The 22,956-nt window shown below is 34.1% G+C and overlaps 1 protein-coding gene across 4 annotated transcripts in view; it reads left to right on the top strand.

Moving 5' to 3' along the window:
* The first annotated feature begins 2,311 nt into the window (after positions 1–2,311).
* The window catches only part of LOC145306086 (calcium-activated potassium channel slowpoke-like), a 115,096-nt gene continuing 94,451 nt past the window's right edge, over positions 2,312–22,956 (top strand). For 2 of the 4 annotated variants that reach the window (XM_080148011.1, XM_080148014.1), the window contains exons 1-11: positions 2,312–2,386; positions 3,121–3,208; positions 3,704–3,747; positions 4,200–4,260; positions 15,440–15,515; positions 15,823–15,847; positions 16,488–16,549; positions 16,801–16,824; positions 17,871–17,943; positions 19,061–19,172; positions 19,692–19,733. In XM_080148011.1, coding sequence (XP_080004137.1) covers positions 2,384–2,386; positions 3,121–3,208; positions 3,704–3,747; positions 4,200–4,260; positions 15,440–15,515; positions 15,823–15,847; positions 16,488–16,549; positions 16,801–16,824; positions 17,871–17,943; positions 19,061–19,172; positions 19,692–19,733 — 610 coding nt within the window. In that variant the 5' untranslated portion in view covers positions 2,312–2,383. Of the gene's footprint in view, positions 2,387–3,120; positions 3,209–3,703; positions 3,748–4,199; positions 4,261–15,438; positions 15,516–15,822; positions 15,848–16,487; positions 16,550–16,800; positions 16,825–17,870; positions 17,944–19,060; positions 19,173–19,363; positions 19,389–19,691; positions 19,734–22,956 lie in introns of those variants that run through there. The other 2 variants (XM_080148013.1, XM_080148015.1) reach the window with 2 other exon arrangements.

Here is a 22,956-nt window from a genome sequence, read left to right as displayed (position 1 = left end):
ATTAAAAGCAGTACAAACCGTATGGAAAAAATTATAATTTGAAGCTTGCGAATTAAATCAAATTACAATATTTTTTAGGTAAACTGCCATAAACTCACAGATAAACAATGCAACAAAAGCCCTTGTAGTCTTTATTATCCTTACTTAACCTAACCAACCAAACAATTATCCATTTCTTCGTGTTTTTTAGTGATTTTATTTTTGGTCAAAGTAAAATTGCCATCCCTGTATCCCTGGGTCTAGAACATTAAAGTGTTGGTATTATACTTTTTATGATCAAGTTGTTTGCCCTGAGATTAAAGCAAAAGGTTTTTATTGCCAAGAACTTAGCACATATTTCGTGTAAACCAGCACCGCTTTTCTGCTCAATGCACAGCTAAAGGAATAAGACAATGTCCGATAAATTGATGTACATCCCTAATGATGGCACACAAAATTACCCCTTCTGTAGAACAAAATTAGTGGTTAAAACGTTGAACATTAAACTTAATAAACCAACCAATCCAAATTCATTAAAAGTCCCTAGTGTTGTTACGCCAAAGAATAAGAAAACTTTGGGGACAAGTGTAATAAACCAGGAATAAGTTAAAACCAGCAAGTAAAATAAATATTAAATAATATTTGAGGGACAGTTAAACAGGTTTGTCAATTCTACTACATGTCCCCCCCCCCCTCCCCCCTACAACTGAAAATCACATTTAGGTTTCGTCATTTTTTTCGAATCAATTATTAAACAGCGAGTTATAGAGCAGATGTGTAGTAGTTAATAAAAAGATATTTGAATAATTCAAAAGGTATTACGGTAAACATTTTAAAGGGGAATATATCTAATATCTATATATATAATTTATATGAAAAATCCCTGTATTATTTAGCAGATTTTTTTCTAATTTAATATTCTTTATAATTCAAAGCCATGTTCCTAAATAATCTACACTTCTTTGTATATTTACTCAAAATTACAATAAGTAACGGGAATTTTTTTAACAGCTTAAAGTCATAAACTTATCTGTAACTTAGTGTTTTATTGATTTTCTTCCATTTTAATGACGGATTTTAAAAAGACGACAGGAATATTTATCATTTTATGAAACCAATTCATTGATCAAAAAAAGTTTATTTACTCTTCACAATTTAAATTTATAATTCATATTATTAATGACTAGCAATTTTCAATATTTTCTGTTATTACCTTTTTCATTAAATCTAAAATATTGTTACCTTGTTATTGCTGTGCTTTTATAAACATTATTATTTTGCTTTAAAAAGCGTACTATTTATGAAAAATCATATTATAATTAAAGATAGCTTTTTCTATGAAAAGTAATAAAGTACACTTGGCCTTAGTCCAGAAAAAAAGAACACTCAAAGCTGACCGATCGCTAACGTAGCCTTCCCACGCCCCCTTTATACTTTCCCTTTATTTTTCTAAATGTTGACTTTCCCCATTTCCCCTTAACTTTCACTTTTACTTTCTCTTATTCTTTTTTCTCTCTTTGTCTCTCTCTCTCTCTCTCTCTCTCTCTCTCTCTCTCTCTCTCTCTCTCTCTGTCTCTCTCACACTCTTTCTCTCTTTCTGTCTTTTTTCTTTCCTTCTTTACCTATTCCGGCCAGTAAATACTAATAGTGTAAAATTTAATGTTTACATTTTTTACAAGTTTTTATTTCTTTAAATATTAATTTTTGCAGTGATTTGAAATGGTGAATTTAAAAGTGTAAATGTTATATAGAACAATTATGGTAATAAGTAGCGCAGTATCATTGGGTAATTTAATAGATTAAATGTATTTGTAATCTTTTGTTTAAAATCACAGGAAGTAAAGATGTCTGTCTGTGTGTATCAAAAGGAACTAATAACCACTGAACCAAGTCTCCTTTACAATAAGCAGATAAGAGTGGGGACAATAGGCTGTTTATTGCACTAGTCCCCAAAGTTTTATAATAACGTTTTCTTATTCGTTGCCCTAACAACTTGAATTAATTCAGTGAATTTTGATTGGTTAGATGAGTGTTCAAATGTTTGAACCACTAATTTCAATCTAAAGAAGGTGTAATTTTGTGTTATCATCATTGGGGATGTACATCCAGTCCACTAAGAGATAAATACAAATGTTTTATTAATGTGTGCATTTCTTATTGCACTGGTCTATGCAGATGTGCGTTTACAGAAGCTTATAATCTTTAATGTTTTGGAATGTTGTGCTTTGTAAACAAGAAATATATCGTACTTAGCAACGTGTGCACGTATGGTCAGACCATAGCTATAGAGTAGCAATGAAAATAAGAGGTTGAAAATGAATTTTAAAAATTTAGATAATAATATGTAATCCTTCAATAGCTGGGAATTTGATTTTAGACAATTTAGAAAAAAATAACATTCGAAATGGTAAGTTTCTTTTTCTATAATGGCTTCACTCCTGGACACTAGGGACTCTTTTTGGAGTTGTAAATCTATATTTTCGAAATATGTAACAGTTCTTTATCGCATCGTATTATAGCCAGCTTTCCGTGGATAGTAAAAGAAATGTTTATAAGATTAATTCCAGTCTTGTAGGCCCCGAGGGGCCGAAGGTAGTATGTAGTAGCTATTAATCGGTTGCGAAGCCATACTGGAAAAAAGTTTTACGTAAAAATATCGTTAAACAGCTTATTAATACAGGAATATTAATGTTTAGAAATTGTTTATTGAGCTGTTTCGCATTTAAATAAAGATTAAACATCCATGGAATTAGAAATTTTAAATCAACAATAACATATATGTTTTAAATAAACATAATTACTTACTGGGTACGCTTATAGAGGTGCTGCGCTTTCATCTCTGTACCTAACTGTTTCAGGAATCATCATGCAAAGTTTGATATCGATAGGACCAATTCCGATACTAATGATCAGAGTTAGACGTTACAAACGGTCAGATTAAAGTTTCAACCTTATTTTAAAAACTTAATAATTAATTAGAACCTAGTAATAGTGTCTAACTTTTTATCTTTGTGACGTAACAAAATTCCATCTATTTTTTAGGGGTTTCCTTTCCTCCCTCCCCTCTCATCCTTCGATTTTTGTTACGTCACAAAGATAAAAAGTTAGACACTATTACTAGGTTCATTAATTACATTGTAGGTTCTAAGCGAAGAGGAGTGTCTTCGAGAGAGAAAATGGTGGTGTTTTCTACTTTCTTCTATGCTCACATTTGCTATGGGGGTAGCAGGTATATAAATCAAGTTCTCATTTACAATGAAGCTTAATATCTATGCCGTGGCTTAACACGTAACGCATCCACGCGGCATTGGGGAGGTGACGAGTTCGAATCTCGGCTCAACATTGCAACTAAAGTAGTTAGAAATTGTTACTACTGCTGCTTTGTCAGATGAGCGACTTTACTGGTTAGAGTAGGGGAATGCCTTGAACTAAAACAAGCACAACTCATTACCATGCACGGACAAAGGTCGTGATATGAAAGAGTTTGCTGATGGGTTTTACTTGACATAATACCCCGGGTGTTTGGACAGAAAAGGAAAGATATCCTGATTTGTTGGACCTGACGTCAAAGTGTCATTGACAGCAGCCTCGCTCTTATGAGGTATTTGACGAGGTACAGAGAAGCTTCTGAGGCTATTCTGGTTTAGGGTGCCCCCAGGGAAATAAATATAAGACGACGGAAAAATATGATTAATATATGTAATAAATACCTATGTATTTTTAGGTGTCATCATAGCAAGAATTTTCAAATTTATGTTCTGCCGTGAGGTAAATTAGAATCTTTCGTTCTTGTTGATTTGCTACTTTATTTTGTTATCATTTCTATGTATATGGATGAGATAAGATTTTAGAAAGGATGGATTTAGCCTGTATATGGCAAGTGTCCTATATTAAAATAACGTAAATGACAAATCCTAGTAAAACGTATTAATTTTTGTTTAGACTAAAAGTTGCACCAATTGCATCTAGAGGCTCTGTATTTTTAGGGATAAGGAAAGGGCAGAAAATAGCTTAAACTATTCCATAGCTCTAATCTAAAATTGAAATAGCCTAAATCATCCCAGACACTATATGAAGCTCCCAACAGAAGCTTCACTTCGAAGTAGTTAAAATCTCCAGCTTTAGACAAAGAAACCATACCAGTTTATAAAATAGGATAGGTTAGATAAAATTTCTTTTTTATTTTCAAAATCATCAACAAAATTTTATTTTGATTTCAGAGTGAGGATGATTATTACGAGCGTAGACCGCCCACCCCCGTGCCTGAGGTGGGTTTACAGGAAGTGTACACACACACATACACATATACAATTAGAGATACACTCTTACATAAAACCAGAGCTTGAAATGTGTTAAAGAACCCCAGTTGGGACATATTAAGATTTACAATAAAATATCGAAAATTGCAAAGCAGGATGGAATTTTAAACTAGAAATTGTATTGGTACTCAAAGTATTCTAAACACTTTCTTCAATGTGTTTGATTGAAAACTTGGTTGAATCAAACTAGCAGTGTGTACACACTTTTATACAAATTATTCAAATTTACATCATTTGGGATATATGTCAAATTATCATCCAATGTCTTTATACCTTGGGTTTCCTGAAAAAATACAACTGTAGGAGTTTTTTTGTTTGAAACTTATAGCTTACTTTAAAAAAATCAGCTTTTGTCAAATGCTTTGCATATATCACAAATATTAAAAAGATGATAAACTTACTATGTTCCAACATAAGTTCTCTCACACAGTTCAAGGTCTGGTTCCATATAATGTTGTTTGATTTCAACATCTACGTTATAGCTTTGCTACTTTAAAAAAGAAAAGTGTATTATTTAAAAAGTTGTATTCATTAAAATACTTACAAAGTAAAACTTTAACATAAAGTAGCAGTTGCATAAAAAATATAAAAACAGGAAGTTATGTTTTATCTAAAGAAAAAATATTATGCCCGAACTTTTTTTTCATTAATATGATAAAAGCTATTGTTTTACAATATTAACCTGTAACTGTTATAAACAAAGACAAATATTAGTGATTGATTTGTTTAAAATAGCATACTGTGAGTAATTTTGTTTATCTTCATGGGGGATGTACATCAATTTATCATCCACAGTCCTATCCTGATTAATTGAAAAGTTAGAGGCAAAATATTTTTTCTTTATATCTGTTATCCCATTTTGATATGGTGTTCATAAACATGGTTTTTGTTTTGTCTTCATAATCACAATCAAAGTTTTACATTTTAAAGCTAATCACAAACGGTTTATTAGGGACCCCTTAAAAATAAGGGTATCTTTAGCCTTACTTTAGTTTAGGGGAGATAGTCTACCCTTAAATTTAGTAATGTCAAGCTTAGGTAAAGATTTTGATAGGAATACTTTAACCTTACATAAACCTATCATATCAATATAAGGTACCCCCCACATCTACCCTTTTCAAACGATTCCCCCCCAATGAATAGCTGCCATAACACTCACCATTCCCCTTCTCCCCCCGTCCCTTAGTGTTCTTTCAATTGGGGTTATATAAGAAAATTTTCATTAGCAGAGTTTCATTAGACTTAGAGGCGTTAAAAATTATCATGAATGAGGCTGTATATTCTATTTTAAGTATTCTACATTTTTTCCCTTAATCTTAATCTTGTTTTTACTACTTTAGAGATTTTTTGGCTGATTAATAAAAACTCTTCCTATCTTTTAAGTAAAAGATTTAGGAATCCCTATCATAAACCCCTCTCCCTTTATGATGCCCCAGCCTTATAAATCTTCCCTTTTCATATAATTCTCCACCTAGGGTTACCTAAGGGTGTCGTTAATTTATTTAAAAAAATAATGAATAAAATTGTTTCTTAGCCTAACAATTTGATATATTTTTTTAACAAAAAATTTTGTGGATAAGATTAAACTTTAATACAATAGAAAAAAATCTTATAGAATCATATAGAACTTAAATCATACTCATTGTAATAAGTTATAAATATAACTCTTTGTAGAATTTAATTTTCACATCGCCATAGTTGTTCATTCAATTTAACAAAAAAGGATCAAAGATTCAGCACTTTTTCCATTTCAAATATTTGATTATGAGTCATGTGATTTATCTATATTTCATGTAGTGCCTGTATACCAAGCAAAGAAATCATTCTGTACAAAAAAAAATTTAAAATCTTTCTTTATAAATCTTACATCTTTAAAGTTTAGAGAAGTAGCCGAAATTATGTATAACAAATATAGGATGTATGTCTGTGTGTGCGTGGGAATTGAATAGAAACTTCATTTGAAACTAATTAAGGCCATAATATTTTTTTTAATTCAAGCTAAAAGAACGATTTGCTGTTTTGAAAAATAACCAAAAAAATAATAAGGAAGTACAGCCGTACTACAGTATAATTAACCAATAGATATATTAGAACTAGATGGTCAATCGGGATCCATAATTTGTGAGACTTAACCCTTCACAGTTGGGCCCCTTGCCGCACCTTTATCAGTAGTTCAATGCTCCCCCCCCCATTATCTCAGCTTCTATTAAAGCTAGAGTGCTAAAAAAATTTGTGCAAGTCTAATGTTTGATAATGAATTTCCGACTTTAAGTGAGTGAGAGTCAATTTTAGCTTCCTCCACACTTTTATTCAACAACCTTTGTTTTTACATCCTTTTTTACTTAAGGGGGGGGATCACCAAAAAAACATAAAAAAAAACTTGGGACAAAATACAACTTTTTGGGAGATATATTTTTCATCCCCTCCATTTTATTTTATTTGGGGTAGGGATTCCTGAACCCCATAAAACATCCCCCCAAACCTGTAGTAGTACATCCTCATCCTTATACTAAAGTAACAGGATGTTTGTGTGTCTGTCTGTGTGTCTGTACCAAAGGATCTCGCTAACCGCTTAACCGATTGGGTTCTTCTTAACAAGGTAGCTTCTCATAAGTCCCAGGAAGGTTTATAACTATTTTCTTGGGGGGTGGGACACCCCCAACGCCCCCAAAAATGAAAAATACCCCCCCCCCTAAATTTTTTTTATTTTTTTAAATTTTTTAACTAAAATTAAAAATGATGATGGAGGGCACCCGGCACGCCCCCCCCTAAAAAAAAAATTTTCTACCCCACAAAATTTTTTTTTTACTTTTTCTTATAAAATCTAAAATAAGAAATTGGGTTATCAAATTCGACTCCCCCTCCTCAAGTGCCCCTAGAGGCCTCTAGGGGCGTAGCCGCTGGTAAGAAATATAGGCATACAAGTCAATTTCAGGTTCCATGTATGATTCTGAAGGTACTGATCCTCCAAGCATAGACGTCCAAGGGGGGGGGGTGAAGTGGGGATTACGCCCCCAAACAATTTGAGGAGGGATAAATAACCCCCCAAAAATAAAAATCTCCAACAAAAAAATTTTTGCAGCGCTTCCCGCACATTTTTAATACTAAATATTTAATAAAATTTAAATTACCCCCCAAAAAATTTTACCCCAGGAGTAAATTTGGGAGGGGGGTGGGGTAAACAAAATTTACCCCTGCAAACAGATTTCAGTTGGGGTAATTAGCAAATTTTACCCCCAGGGTAAAAATTTTAAGGAGGTTAAAAAAAATTTGCGGCACGCTTCGCATGCCATTTTATCCCCCCTTAAAAAAAATTTCTCCCCCCCCCCACAAAAAAAGCTTGGCCGCCCCGCTCCAGGTATCGAGAAATTTTTTAAAACTCCTTTTTTGAAATGAAAGAAACAGAATTTAAACAAAAAATTTGTAGAGTGTTGTGTAAGGTTGCCCCAACCCCAAAAAAATTGAAAATTGAAGAAAAAAAATTTGACAAGAAAAATCTTTTTAGTGAGTGTGGAAGGTCACCCCTTTTCCAAAAAAAAATAAATTTGAAATTGAAGACAAAACATTTTTTAAGAGGGTCACCCCATCCCCAGAAAAATTAAAAGTGGAAGAAAAAAATATTTGTACCGGGGGGTGTGGGAAGTCACCCCATTTCATGGAAGAAAAATTTTAAAAAATTTCAGATAAAATTTTTTTACGGGGGTGTGAGAGGTCACCTCACCCCCAAAAAAATTCAAAAAGAAAAAAAATTAAATAATTGAAAATGGAAGTTAATTTTTTTTTTAATTTAAGGGGGTTTGGGAGGGTAGTCAACCCCCAAAAAATATAAAATAAAAAAAAGTATTTAAAAAAAAATTTAAGGTGGTGTTGGAGATCACCCACCCATGAAATAAAAAAGTTGAAAAATTAACAAATCTGTAAGGGTTAATTTCTTATTGCTCTATATGTATGACAGAATTTGGTGCCAGATAGACCATCTAGATCTTATATATCTATTCATTGGATGTCAAAGCTCTTCCCACCTCTACCTGCTTTCTTTTGAATTAAGAACCCTTAGGCATCGCTAACTTAAATGTAAGCCTACCTTAAAGGGCGAATATAGGTTTGATATAATATGAGCTTATTTCAAAGGTGCCATTATATAGATTATAAATAACTTAAGGATATTGACATATCTAATTGTATAAGTCTGTTTATAGCTTAAAACCTTTCTAACTCAAGATAATATTATGTAATAAGTGTGGTTCCCTAAGAACCCAATTACCCTAGCATCACACAAGGCTTCGTAGCAAGGTTGAATTAAAAAGCTTTCGTACAGGATAGTCGTAATAACGTGGAAACTAATTAATCAGGGGTAAATATACCCATCTTCTACCTTAATACAAATTATATAAAGTAAAATATTTAAAAGTTTAAAAAAACATCAAATAATGTAAAAAGTAAAAAAAAAATAATTGATAAAATTTTCTTGGAGGAAGAATGATTTCAAATCCCTGTTTTTTTAAGGTTCGTGTGTGTGTGTGTTAAAATTGCGTACATCAGGGTTTTTATATTTTCCAGAATTAACCAATGATCTTTGTACAGAAAATAAACTTTAAGACGTATTATTTACCCTAGTCAAAACTTTTACGCAAATTATTTCTACGCTTTTAAAAAATTGAATTAAAGAGTATATAATCTAAAATAATAAACATTTAAATTATCTTTTAAGGTGCGTGCCATTGTAATAGTCAATCAAACTTAAGCAAAATAGTCAAAAAAAAAGTCTTGTAAAGGGCTAAAATAAACCGTTTGTCGTCAATCTCATTTATCATATGTTCAATTGAAACAGAAAATTGCAAAATCTACTTAAGGATTTTTTTGAATTTTTAAATTTGGCATAGATATTCTAAAAGTATGAAATGGCACCTTTCATATAAGCTCATATCATATCAAACCTATATTCGCCCTTTAAAGTTGTACTAAAAAAGCTTACATAAATTTGAAAGTAACCTTTATCAAACCCCCCCCCCCCCCCCACCACCACCCTTCCCTATTAATTTCTACCTGCTTTCTTTGCAAAGAAAGGTTTAGGAATCCCTAACTATTTATGTAAAGGTAGCTTAATCCCCTCCCTATTTTCGATGCCCCTACCTTATGAATCATCCCTTTTGATCCACTTCTCCAAGTCAAAAATCCTAGGGTATCTTATCAAAAAAAGGTACCTTAACTAATTTTAAAAATAATAAGAAATAAAATTCTTTCTTAGGATGACAATTTGATGTTTTTTCAACAAAACTTTGTGTGGATTATTTTTAATTTTACTATAATAGAAAAACAAACTATGAGGATAGATCATATAGAACTAAAAGCTACTCTTTGTAATAAACATATAAAATTTGTTAACATGTGACTCTTTGTAGATTTTAATCTTAACATCTATATAGATGTTTATACATTTTAACAAAAAAGTATCTTAGGTTCAACACTTGCCTATTTCTAATATTTGATTATATGTCATGTGTTTACCTATATATTACATGGTGCCTTTACCAAGCTAAGAAATCACTCTCTACAAAACGTTTTTTTAACCTTTCTTTATAAATCTAACAACTTTAAAGCTTAGAGAGGTTTTAGCTATTAAGTATAACAAAGACAGGACTTGAATAGAAACTACTTAAAAACTAATGAAAGCTATATAATTTTTATGATTTTTAAGCTAAAAGAACAGTTAGTTGTTTTAAATAATAACCTTTAAAAAAATATTCTACCAAGAAAGTACACAAGTATAGTATAATGAACCAATAGATATAGTAGATCTAAATGGTAAATCGAGCCCAATAAGTTGTGAAACTTAATAAGGAATATCCAAAGAGGTAACTTTATCCCAAGAAAGTTATCTATTTAAAGATGACTTCTTATATATGGTATGTCATATGCTTTAAATCATGCGAGGGAAGAAATTTTTAACCATATGATTAACCAAAGCAAAGGCTTATCCTATGAAAGACTATTTATAGATGATTCATTTTGCGAATGATATCAAAGGATAATTGCTCTTTCTAACCAAATTTTGTTTACTTTCTAACCAATATTTGGTAGATTGATCCTCCCCTGTATTCCTGTTGGCTGAATTTGGGAGTATGTTTCTAGATTATACCTTTTAATAATTCTTACTTGATAATTTCTTTATTGGTGTTCCTTTTTTTCTTCAAATCTTGAATGACAGCTTTAAATGACTTATTTTTTATTACATTTTTTTACGGCAATGCTTCGCCTATCTATTATGAAGTGTTGATTTAGGGAAAAGAGAACACTGAAAACATTTTTTACTGTGCTAAGAAAATTGCTAATAAAACATCACATGTTTTATTTTAATAGAGAAAGAGGGGACAATGGGCTATTTATTACCAGCTTATACCAATAACGAAATTAATTTTAAAAAATCACAAACATTAACACTTGTATAGTGTCAGAACTGAATAATCAGAATATAAATGTATACGAGTCGAAGCAAAATTGTAAGTAAATTTGTTGAAAAACTGCTTGATACAGAATAATGTTTATGGACATACTTACATTTTAAGGACTTGATAGAGTTGCTTTGCTTATATTATTGTTCTTTGTTGTCCCAGGAATCAATATATCAAAAAGCAGATCAATCGGATAATTAGATCACATAAAAAATTGTTATTAAAAAAGTAGAAAAATCAACATGTTTAAAATGGACGTACGGACATTCTGGTGATGATTATAGAGTTGCTATGCTTTCTAAATCGTACCTAACTACTACAGGAATCATCATGCAAAGTTTGAAATCAATAGGACAATTCTAACATGCCTAAATTAACGAATAAAAGCTATCTATCTTGGACGGACCGACCCTAATTATAGAAAAGCCTCGCTTTTAAAAATCATCCTGTACAAAACATTTTGAAGCAATTCATATAAATCTAATATCTTTAGAGGGGTAGCCAAAAGATATGGTGTATGTCTGTCTGTGTGTGTAGGACTGGACTAAGAACTACGCATGAAAACAGTTTTTAGTATCTTTAAAAGTTTTTTAAAGCAAGAATAAGTTTCCTTTTTTTTAAATATAACTAATGGCATATAAGAAGCTTCCATGAAAAGAAACCTTTTCATTCCAGAAGCTAGCAAGATATTTTAAACATCCTTGATTATATCTCTTTTTTTATGACCATTGTATTTACCTTCACTTTTACTTTATTTCTAAAATAGCGGTTACGCCCCTAGAGGTCTCTAGTGGCACTTTAGATGTTTTTATTTGTTAAAGTCTCTACATTACTTCTTTATTTTACGATAATTCTCTTTATGTTACAATGAAGTCTCCCATATATTTTAAATATTATCGATTTTTTGTCATTTCTCTTGGGAGGTTGGTTGTACCCTCTCCCAAAATAGTCATAAACCTTCCCAGAAACCATGAGAATCTACATATTAAGGAGAACCCGATCGGTTCAGCGTTTAGCGAGATCCTTTGGTACAGACACACAGACAAACAAACATCCTGCTACTTTAGTATACGGATTTTAGCGCATATGAAGGAACATAAATGAATATATCATGATCAGTTCTAAATCAGGGATCTAAAGGGATAAGACAATAGTAGATAAATTGATACCCCGCCCAAATTGAATTTTGGGATGCCTAGGCAAAATTTTTGAATTTTGATCTCCCCCCCCCCCCATATAAAAAAGCTTGGACGTCCTTGTCCTGTACAATTAGTGGTTGAAACGGCTGGATATTAAGATTAATGAACATACCAATTAAATTTCGAAAAAAAGTCCCAAAAGTTATTAAGCTATTGAACAAGAAAACGTTATAATACAAATTTGGGGACTAATGTAATATTTTAGAAAGCCCAATGACCCCTCCCTCCCTGGATTGAATGAGAATTTGTACTTGCTTTCTACCTGACTTAACTAGATAAGATACCTTTTATATGTTAAGTATACCTAAGTAATTTTATGTAACCCTAATTAAATAATTAAAAAATAAAATCAAAAAATATGAAAGATAAGTCTTAATTAGAGTAAAGTTTTTTTCATCTACATAAATAGAAAAAAAGAAACATTATAAATAACTAAAAGTGTACTCATTGTAATAAAATTTGAATTATAGCTCTTTAAATGTAGAATCAAATAATTGATAGCCTGATATCTAGTTGCCGAATGTGTACGCAGTTTCCTGAGTGTTTCCCCATCCTAGCTCAATATTTACTACTAGCTAAAAAAGCTTCAAACTTTAAAAAAAATATCAAAATTTGAAAAATTCAAATTTATAATGTATAAATCGTTTATACATTCAAATTTAGATTTTTTGAGGGAAGTTTGAAGATTTTTAGTTAGTAGTAAATATTGAGCTAGGATGAGGAAACACTCAGGAAACTGCGTACACATTCGGCAACTAGATATCAGGCTATCAAATAATTACATCTATTTTGTTGTTCATTAATTTTAACGAAAAAAAATAATTTGCAAATGTTTAGCACACCTGCCCATTTCCAATATTTGAATATGATTTGTGTTTTTTTATATATATTGGGGAGGTTAATTTACCATATTTTCTACTAAAAAAATCACCCTATAGAAAATATTTTTAAGTAACCATTCTTTATAATTATGAAAATAAAAAATATCTTTAAAGAGGCCTTAGATGGTTAATTGCTATTATGTATAACACAGATAGGATGTATGTGGCAGAATTTACAAGGAACCGTGCTCAAAAACTTAAAAAAGATAGAAATATTTTTTAAAATCTTTAGTTAGAAAAACAATTGGCTGTTTTAAGACATAACCAAAAAGGTACTCGTGTATCAAACCTGCTTTTTCTTGACATAACTTAATGTAACTAAGAACAAAATAGGAACCCCTAGTAAACTTCATAAGGTACCTTACAGCTTCCCTAAGTCTTACTTAACATTACTACATTTAGGAATACTTAACAATAACTTAGAAACTTCATAGGAATACTTAACTAAAAGCTTACACAAGCCTGACATAAGAAAATACCATTAGGGACACTTATCTTCGTTCGTGATTCACACTTTTATCTGTTAAATTTGTTAAATACAAGGTACTACTGGAGTACAAAAATGCCAAAACCCAATCTTCTATTGCTTTGTTTTTGTCCAAAATTTATGAAAATTCATCCAGTTTGTACTTGTTTTGTGGCAGAAACTTTCAATTGAATATAAATGCAGTTTTCTTTTATTTTATCAATTTTGTTTCTACAAAGTGGTATCTTTATAAAGGCAGAAGTGAAAGGATTTTTTTATATGCAGGATATAAAATTACATTCTTTTAGCAAAAGAATTTGTGGTATCATCCTCTTGGGATTATTTTTTTTATTTTTAAAATTTTGGGGCCCCCCCCATTCCCCCCCCCACCCCCCCCCCTCCACAAAACTATGACACAGGCCTCGGTGCCCCAACCCCTAGCCGGCCTAGCCGTGGGCACTCAGCCCCCTACCATATAACCTAACCTAACCTAATTGTAAAAAAAAATCAGGAGGGAGGGCCGGGGGGTGGGGTGTTACCAAAAAGAAAAATTAAAAATAAAATATTTATTTTGTTTTTACTCTTGGAATTAATAAAGTCATATTAAAAATTATTTTTTTACCTAAAGGCTAAAACCCAACTGAAACTGAAATTAAAAGTTTAAAAAATGTTGAATTCTTTTATAAAATTGTGAAGTGTTAACAGGAGAAGTGCTCCACCTCCTGAATGTTATTCAACTGTAATGAAAAGAAATATATTAGATCATTCTTCTTTCCTTTTATTTCTTTGTGACAACAATTTGATTTGAGTCTTTTCTGTGTGTTTGACTTCCACCAACAATTCAGTTTATTATGAAACATACTTTTGTGCATGATGTCAGGTTGACAGTAAAATTATACAAATTTTGTACAGCATTTTTTTTTAAAAACTGAAATTTTTCAAACTCTGCTATCTTTGATAACTTTTTATCATGTTTTCATTGTACCCACTTTTTTTTATTATTTAAAGCTTCAAAAGCAATCTAAATTAATAAATTGCCTATTTTAATTTTTTTCTACATACTGTACAAAATCCTAAAATTTTACTATCAACCAGTGTTTTTTTCTTTTTTTCATTCACTTGTCACATAAAAAAGTATTTTTCTATCGATGTTATTAGAGTTGTGTGATATAAAAAGGAAAAAACTAAAAAAAAAGATTCTAAAGGTTAGTAAATTAAAAATTGTTCATTTAATTATCCATTTAATATTGCTTTCTATTAAAAAATGTAAAAATATGTAAAAATTAATTATGGTTGAAAGAAATAGTTTTCATAAATAAGGACGACCAAGAGAGAGGTAGGGGAGGTGATGGAAAAACATTAGATATCCCCCTCCATCCGAATCTTTTATAACTATTATTATCTACCCACCCTCCACTCCCCCCAACCCCCAACTTCAAATAAAAAAGCTTCAACATCCTTGTACAAAAATCTAATTATATCCTATTTATTTTATCACGCAAGAAACAATTCTTTTGTGATTCAAGAACTACATTTTTCTTCCAAAGGAATAATTTGGCCTTAACAAAATTAAAAATTTGCCTTAAAATAGTTGAAACTACCAAATTTTGCCTTTTTAATCCTATTTCGGACGTTTTACGCCTCCTTCTACCCCGGAATATATGTTAATCAATTCAAACCTTATTGCAACTGATCAATTTTTAAAGATTAGATATAATCAAAATTCTCCGTCTACTATATTCTTTACTATGTTCATTATGTAGTCTAATTGGCTATCTATGTTAAAACAGTCGGGGGGAATTGACTTGAACATCTATGTTTAAAATTGTTTTGTACTGCAAAGGGATATTTTAAAATTTTAACTACATAAAGTGCTTTGTTTATGTCAAAATTTTGTTTGCTTTTTACCTGGATGACCTTACAAGGTTTGCTGGCATCCTATACCCACCAGAATGGAGATATTAAGAATTTTATCAATCAATTATGTGTCATACCTATATTTAAAAAGACACCTAGTTATAGTCCTCCTTCTTTTTCACATAGAAAATAGAGGTGGGTGGGGGGCGGGTGGTTAAAGCCCACACTTCTTCCCCCCCTGACTATTAAGGGTTAATGCCTGTATTACTGTATGTGTGTATGTAGGCCCAGGATGTTGAAGTGGTCCCACCTGGAGATATCTATGCTGAAGCTAAGAACTGGGCCGGTGAACTTATCTCAGGATTGTCACCAAATATCATGTTATTTTAAAATGTACAAGCATCAGCAGATGTATAAGAAGCATTACAGATTTGAGGGCTGAATAACATTTATCATACAACCGACACTTGATAAAACGGCTTTTTGTTGATGATCTACTTAAATTTAAAATTAAAAAAAGGCTAAACCATCCAATACAAGGCTTCATTAGAACTTAATCGTTTCAGTAGTTACTAGTTATAGATATCTTATCGGACAAAAATCCATACAACTTTACCTAGGATAATTTAAGTAAGTTTGACTTGAGCATGACATTTGACAATATTTAGGTCAAACACGAGCTGGTAAAATCTTGGTAAGCTTTTTAAAAAACTTTTTTATAAATAAATCAAACAACTATAAGCAGCAAAGTAAAATTTTATAAAAATATACCTTTTATGCATTGTCAATAAATCATTAAATATGACATCAACTAAATTGAGCAATATACTTTTTTTATTTTGAGATCCGTACTTATTATATAAAAGTAAGAGGATATATGTCTGTCTGTTACGCTAACCGAAGAACATATTATGGTTCTACTTTACAATGTAGCTTCCATGAGGTCCTTGGAAGGTTTATAACTATTAAGCAAAGATAGATTGCACCTAGTAAAAAAACGCCCCACCCAAAAATGTATTTTTACTCTTTACTTTTTAAAACTTGAAAGTTAAGGAGGGGGTGACTTCCCCCCTTACGTCAAGTAGAGGCAACTAGGGGCGTAGTCACTAGCTATTGATAAGATTATGACGTCATACGATAGAATAGCCAATGAGAGGCCCGCATAAATTTTACCATTGGTTAATTACAGTGTATACTAGCCTCACATTGGCTATCTTATCGTATGACGTCATAATATGTGGAGGGACTTTAATCTTTTCATTAATATTACATAAAGATAAGTAAGGGTACTTATAGATTAGTTGAATATTAATTTATATCTTTTAACTATTTAGGTTTTCTGTGTGTTTATTTTATCAGTAATTTCTCTGCTTGTGTATTTTAGAGATGCTTCCATGTAAGTTGGATTTTTAAAATCATAAATTCTTATTGTTTATAACCATTGCATGGGGGCTATATTAATTCGATATCCTACCTTAAGATCGCCATTTATCCTTCAGCAATGTAAGTTTATATATTTGCAAGTCTATTGTTTTGTAGTTTTCTTATATTATAAAAATCATAAAAATTATCAAATAGTTATTCATTTTATTCTTCATTTATGATTAGTGTAATATATGTTTTAAATTATTTCAATTATATTTTTAGGGAAGGAGTAGAACACTGTGTCAGGTTAAAACGGATTCCATAATTTTTTTATTGAATCTATCTATACTAAAAAGTAGCTTGATGTCTGTCCGTCCGACTGTCCCTTAAGATCTCGGTAACCACTGAAACGATTAGATTCTTCTCTTCAGGGAATATACAGACTGGTCATGTGGGGGTTTTAGGCTATTTTATTGGGGGTTGGGACACCCCAAAACCCCCCAAAACTAAAAAATCCTCCTCCATTTTTTAGGCAGTTCATTTAAAAGTATTGGTTGCAGCACCTCTTACACCTCTAGAGGCTAGGGGCGAAGCTGCTAGTTTTTAAAAGAGTAATATGAATGTAATTAAAACTAAAAATACTTGAAATGAAAAATATTGATTTATAAAAGAACAATTTAATTTGAAAGTAGCGGCAAAATAAAGCTTAACGATTAAGTAACGTGTAACCAATTAAAGGGGGGGGGGGGGGGTTTAATGCAACCATCTCGTAATCAATGTATAAATGGCACTTAGAATTCGAATTTCGATCTGAAATTTTGCATGAGGAACCCTTGATAGGTCTATTTTCCCTAAATCGATTAAAAAGTTGGAAAAGTAACGGCTATCGGCAGCCGGCTCAGACGTTTAGCTGTTTTGGGGCTTTTTTTAGGGCAAAATTATCGATAAAAACACCAATAAACTTTTTAAAATTTCTAGTACTAGCTGTTTAACAGCTAGAATCGACTAAAAAAGGCTGGTAGAAGCTATAAAATACCAAGAGTATCATTTTTAGACCGAATAATTTAAAACTATCATTCAAAAAGTTGATTCCTCCGTAATTAATGATGGATATGCCCTGAAAATAGCCAAAAACCGGCTTAACGGCTGAGCTGCTAGCCGTTACTTTTTCTAACTTTTTATTCGATTTAGGGAAAATAGACCTACCAAGGGTTCCTCATGCAAAATTTCAGATTGAAATTCGAATTCTAAGTGCCATTTATACATTGATTACTAGATGGTTGCATTAAACCCCCCCCCCCCCCCCCTTACGCACACAAATAAAATAATATGGCATCTGTGTTTTCAACAAGGTTTTCCGACAACGCATCCCAGATGGTTGATATGGTATTCAACGTGGGCTTTATGATCTACTTCTTGATAAGGGTGAGTTATAATTTTTCTACAGATTACACAATATTTGTCTGTCTGTATGTTAAGGTATCGCTAGCTGCTGGACTGACATGGTTCTCCTTCACAATAAAGCTTCTTATTTACAGTGAAGGTTTTTTTTCCTATTTGGTGGAGGGTAACGCCATCCTCCTAAGAGATAATGTGTGTAATTTTTTTTAAAAATTTCTTTTGGTGTGGTTTTAGGCTATTTTCTTTAGTTCCCCAACTTACCCTAAAAGCTAGGGGCGAAGCAACTAGTTTGTTTATAGAGTAGCAGCACTTAAAAGAGAAATATGTTTAGAATTCCAAATTATAAAACCAAAATTTAAAACAATAAGATTCATAATCTTCAGAATAGGAAGTTTAAAAATATATGTTTATCTACATTAAGAAACAAATTAGACCAAACACCCTTAGACTAAACTTTGATGTTATTTCATTAGAGAACAATTTCTGTCCGTTTGTCTGGATTACTGTCCGTTTGTCTGGATTACTGTTCGTTTGTCTGGATTACTGTCCGTTTGTCTGGATTACTGTCCGTCTGCCCTTTCCTAGAAAAATAACGACACTAAACTTTTCCTATTTGTTTTCTAAAGAAAATTAAATGTGGCGTAGGGTCACTGGTATAATTATATTAGGTTGTAAGAGGTTTTCGCTTTGACCACTTAAATATAGCTCCAAAGAATGAATATCACTCTAAAAAGCTCTAAACAGGAAATATGATGTAAAAAAGTGGGCCAGTTAATCTATTAATGGACTCAGAAAAACTTTTAAATTGACCTTATTATTTATATAACTGTTGGCTACTCCTCGTAGAGGTCTCTAGAGGCATTTGCGGAAAGAGATGGTAAGGGGTAGTCGACACTTTACTTTCAATTCTATTTTTAAAGTAAAAAAAAACATTTTTTGTGGGGGGCGATAATTTTTTTCTTTAGGTGATTTCTCTTGGGAGGGTTGGGGGACCAATAATAAGCTTAACAGTAAATGAGATCCATATCGTTCAAGCGATTGGCTAGATTCATCGCTACACAATGAAACACAAAACAAACAGACATTCTCTTACTTTTATACCAGAAATTTTCAATGAAAGTAAAGCTTTCATTTTTTTTAGTTTGTTGCAGCCAACGACAAGCTCCACTTCATGTTTGAGATTGGGTCATTTGTTGATTATTTCACTATTCCACCTATGTTTGTCAGCATCTATATGGATAGAACTTGGATAGGTAGGTATATAGATAGATAGAAAGACATACAGATAGACAGACATAAAGATTATTCCACCTATGTTTGTCAGCATCTTTATGGATAGAACTTAGATAGGTAGGCACATAGATAGATAGAGTGTAGACAAACATACAGACAGAGAGATAGACAGACATACAGATAATTAACTTTTCTATCAATGTTTGTCAGTATCTATATAGATAGAACTTGGATAGGTAGGTACGTACATAGATAGATAGAGTGTAGACAAACATACAGTCAGATAGAGAGACAGACATACAGATTATTTCACTATTCCACCAATGTTTGTCAGTTATCTATATGGATAGAACTGAAATAAGTTGGTACATAGATAGATAGATAGACAGACAGACATACATATTTTTACACTTTGTTACTATTCCTTCTATAAGGAATGAACTTAGATAGGTATGTACTTAGATAGATAGACAGATAAGATAGTTAACTAGATATTGTTGTAGTCATAGATAGATATATCTAAAACCTTATGATTACAGGTTTGAGATTCCTGAGAGTTCTGAGATTAATGTCAATTCCAGGTTTAATATTTTTCCTTTACTTTTCGAATATCAATATATTATTATTACAATCTTAATACTAGTTAATTCAAGGTATTTCTCATGTCACTTTAAATTTTATTTTTTAAGGGATTTGACAATGTTTGATTAATTGCTGTACGTACATCCCCAATGATAATAAACAAAATTATCCCCTATGTAGATCAAACTGTAGATTTAAAAATTGGTAGTTAATTTACCAATTTAAAGGGGGGAGGCGGATGTGCCACTTTTTGAAACCAAAAGTAAAATGTGCATGATCTCAGCCCATAAAAGAGTTACAGCTCTAAAATTCGGCACAGCAGTTGCTTTTGTAAAGAACAGTATGGAACTGTGAAGAAACGGCGGCGGAACCCCCGCTCCCGCTGAAAATATCCGTTTCCCGCCAAATTGTTTTTGCCTTTTTTTCGCCAAATTAGACAGTTCTCAATCATCTGAGATAAACGTTTTTTTTCTCATGAAAACTTCCCTTATATTTTCACGTGACACTTGTAATATTTCAAACATGTCAATATTAAAAAAAAATTGCAGGTGTAAAATATTACAAGTGTCAAGTGAAAATATAAGGGAATTTTTTATCAAAAAAAAGTTTTTCTCAGATGAGAAAAGGCAAAAAAATTTCGGCAGGAAACGTCGGTTTTCGGCGGGAGCGGCGTTTCCTCCGCCGTTTCTTCACAATTCCATATTGTTCTCCACAAAAGCAATTGCTGTGCCGAATATTATAGCTGTAACTCTTTTTTGGGCTGAGATCATGTGCGTTTTATTTTTTGTTTAAAAAAGTGGCACATCCGCCTCCCCCCTTTAATAAAATCACCCATACTTTGAAATAGGGTTGTTCTGGATATCTGGCCAACGCCGGATATCCGGCAAATTACCGAATATCCTGCTTGATAACTGTATATCCGGCATAATAAATCAGCCGGATATCCTGTATCCGGATAGTTTCAATATCAGGTGTCCGGCCGGATATTGCAAATGTCCGGATATCCGGCCCAACTTTCTAAAATAATGAAAGAACATAATAATAAAACTGTGGGTACCAGTGTGGTAACCACCTTGGTTTAGTGGCCGTTACCCAAGTTCAATGATTACGGCAGTGCGAACAGACGTGGACACGTATAATTATAGAGAAGCTGGGCTTCTCTAGATATCACCAAATAACAAACAGAATCTACTCAGATGTTACTTTATTCAGAGTCTAAAGGTTACTGATTTATAATACAACAAATAATAAATACACAGATTGGAATAATTAATACTAAATCAAAAGTTCAATATAAATATACATGCATTAATCAAAAGTGGGCAACAATTATCCCCCATCCCTGGAAAGGGGTGGGGAACCAAACAGTGCAGATTAGCCATAATGCGGCTGTCAAATCTATAATCAATTTTAAAGCATGGGGAGGGGTCAGGTGGACCCATTCCCCCGTTACTCGGGGGAGGGCTCTCGGCCCTCCTCCGAATTGAGGTCAGGGTTGCCATACAGCATGGCTCAGGGTCGCCGAATACCACAACTCTCCCCTCGGAAGGCTGGGAGGGTTTTCTGCCCCGCCAGACTTCCGACAGTGGTTGAGGCCTTCAGTCTTTTCCTTGTGGAACGGTTCCCCCACCCTACGGTAGGGGGGGGGGGGTGTTCATGGACGGCTGGCCTTATCGGCCTCAGGGGTGTGGGGACTGTTATTTACAGGGGTTAACAATTCAATGGAATCCTAGTGGTGATCGGCAGGCTCTTAAAGTTGATGAGCTCCCAACGTGGGGTAGAAGGTAGAGGCTGGCTTCTGTTGGGCCCGTAGATAAGTGCCAGCGGTTGCCAGGCCACCATGGGGCGCGGTCGCTGCGGGGCCGGTCAGCAACAGGGCGGTCTGGTTGGCTGTGGCAGCGGCTGGAGCACTGGCTGCAAGATTTACCGTCTGGGCGGCAGCCTGGCCTCCCGAGGGGCCACGGGGGTTTCCACTTACGTTTCCAGAGTTAGGCCCGGGCTTGCCTGGGCGGTCATTCCCACTATCGGAGGACTTCATGGACACCATTTTCTCGGCCATTTCCCGGCCAATAGGAATGGCATCCCAATCCACCGAGAAGTCTCGAGATTTGGCGTGGTTGGCCCTGGCCCTGGCGAAGGCCTTGCGGTACAGAGTTGGATGGTACAGAAATACTTGTGATATTGCATTCAGGGCTGCACGTACACCTCCTTGTGCTGCCGCCAGGGAGATAATGGTTAAGTCCCCCAGTAGCTTGAGGATCAACAGCAACAAACACAGTATGGCTGCGCCATCTCCCCACTCGTGGATGGCCTGTCTGAATCCAGCCCAGAGGTCCAGTGTTTCCTCCCCTTCCTCCGCCAGCCTGTCGATATTGTAGGACACAATGCCATGGTCTCCTGTGGCCGAACAGCTTCCCTGCTGGACGCAGGAGCCGTACGACAGGCCGGTCAGCATGGCGGCCTTGTACGCCGGAAACGACAGTAGCTGCTGCCAATCATTCTTTCGGCCTGGGAATACAACCCTCCCGAGCTAAAGTCATCCAGGGGCTCGGTCAGCAGCTGTTTGGGTGTCTCCAGCGGGGGCAGCCTCTTCTTAGGGGCTGGAGTTAGCTCTATCCACCCCTCCTCGGCGTGCACAGTTAAGGGGTAGGTGTAGGAGCAGGGAATCTTGGTGGCGTGACTGCTGTACACCTTCGTCACGGCATCTACAAATCCGGTGGGCTCCACCGGCACCTTGTCCCAGCATTCGTTGCTCTCCCTTACCACGTACTTATTACGCTGGCAGGTAAGCTGGAGCAACACATCTCCCCTCAAGATGGAAAACGTGCTCCCCTGGACACGCACCGGATGCGCCGGGTCCAACTGCTGGAGCTTCCAACAATTTGCCGCCACCTCTTCTGCTGCTGCGCTCCGCATCCGAGTCTCCAGGGTGAATCCAATGCAGGCCGCGTGTATCTGGGCCTGGAGGGGGACATCCACGTCCCTGGCCGACACTCTGGGCAACGCTGCCGCGGCCGGGTCAGCTGCCACGAACAATGCTGGGTGGTTGGTGGCATGGGCTTCGAAGTCGCAGTTCACTATAGAGGTGGGGGTAGTCATGTTAATGAAGAATTGTGCCTGATGGTCCACCAAGAATGCATCCATCACCAGGCTGGGCTGGAGGCTGCGGATCAGCCTGAAGGGGCAATCTCTTCCCAGGTGGTCCCACACGTACGTGGCCTC

This window comes from Acartia tonsa, chromosome 14 (genome assembly GCF_053477335.1).
Source record: "Acartia tonsa isolate MP-2025a chromosome 14, ASM5347733v1, whole genome shotgun sequence".
Lineage (NCBI taxonomy): Eukaryota > Metazoa > Arthropoda > Copepoda > Calanoida > Acartiidae > Acartia > Acartia tonsa.
The sequence above is the reverse complement of the archived record's forward strand: the minus strand, read 5'-3'. Positions and strand labels throughout refer to the sequence as shown.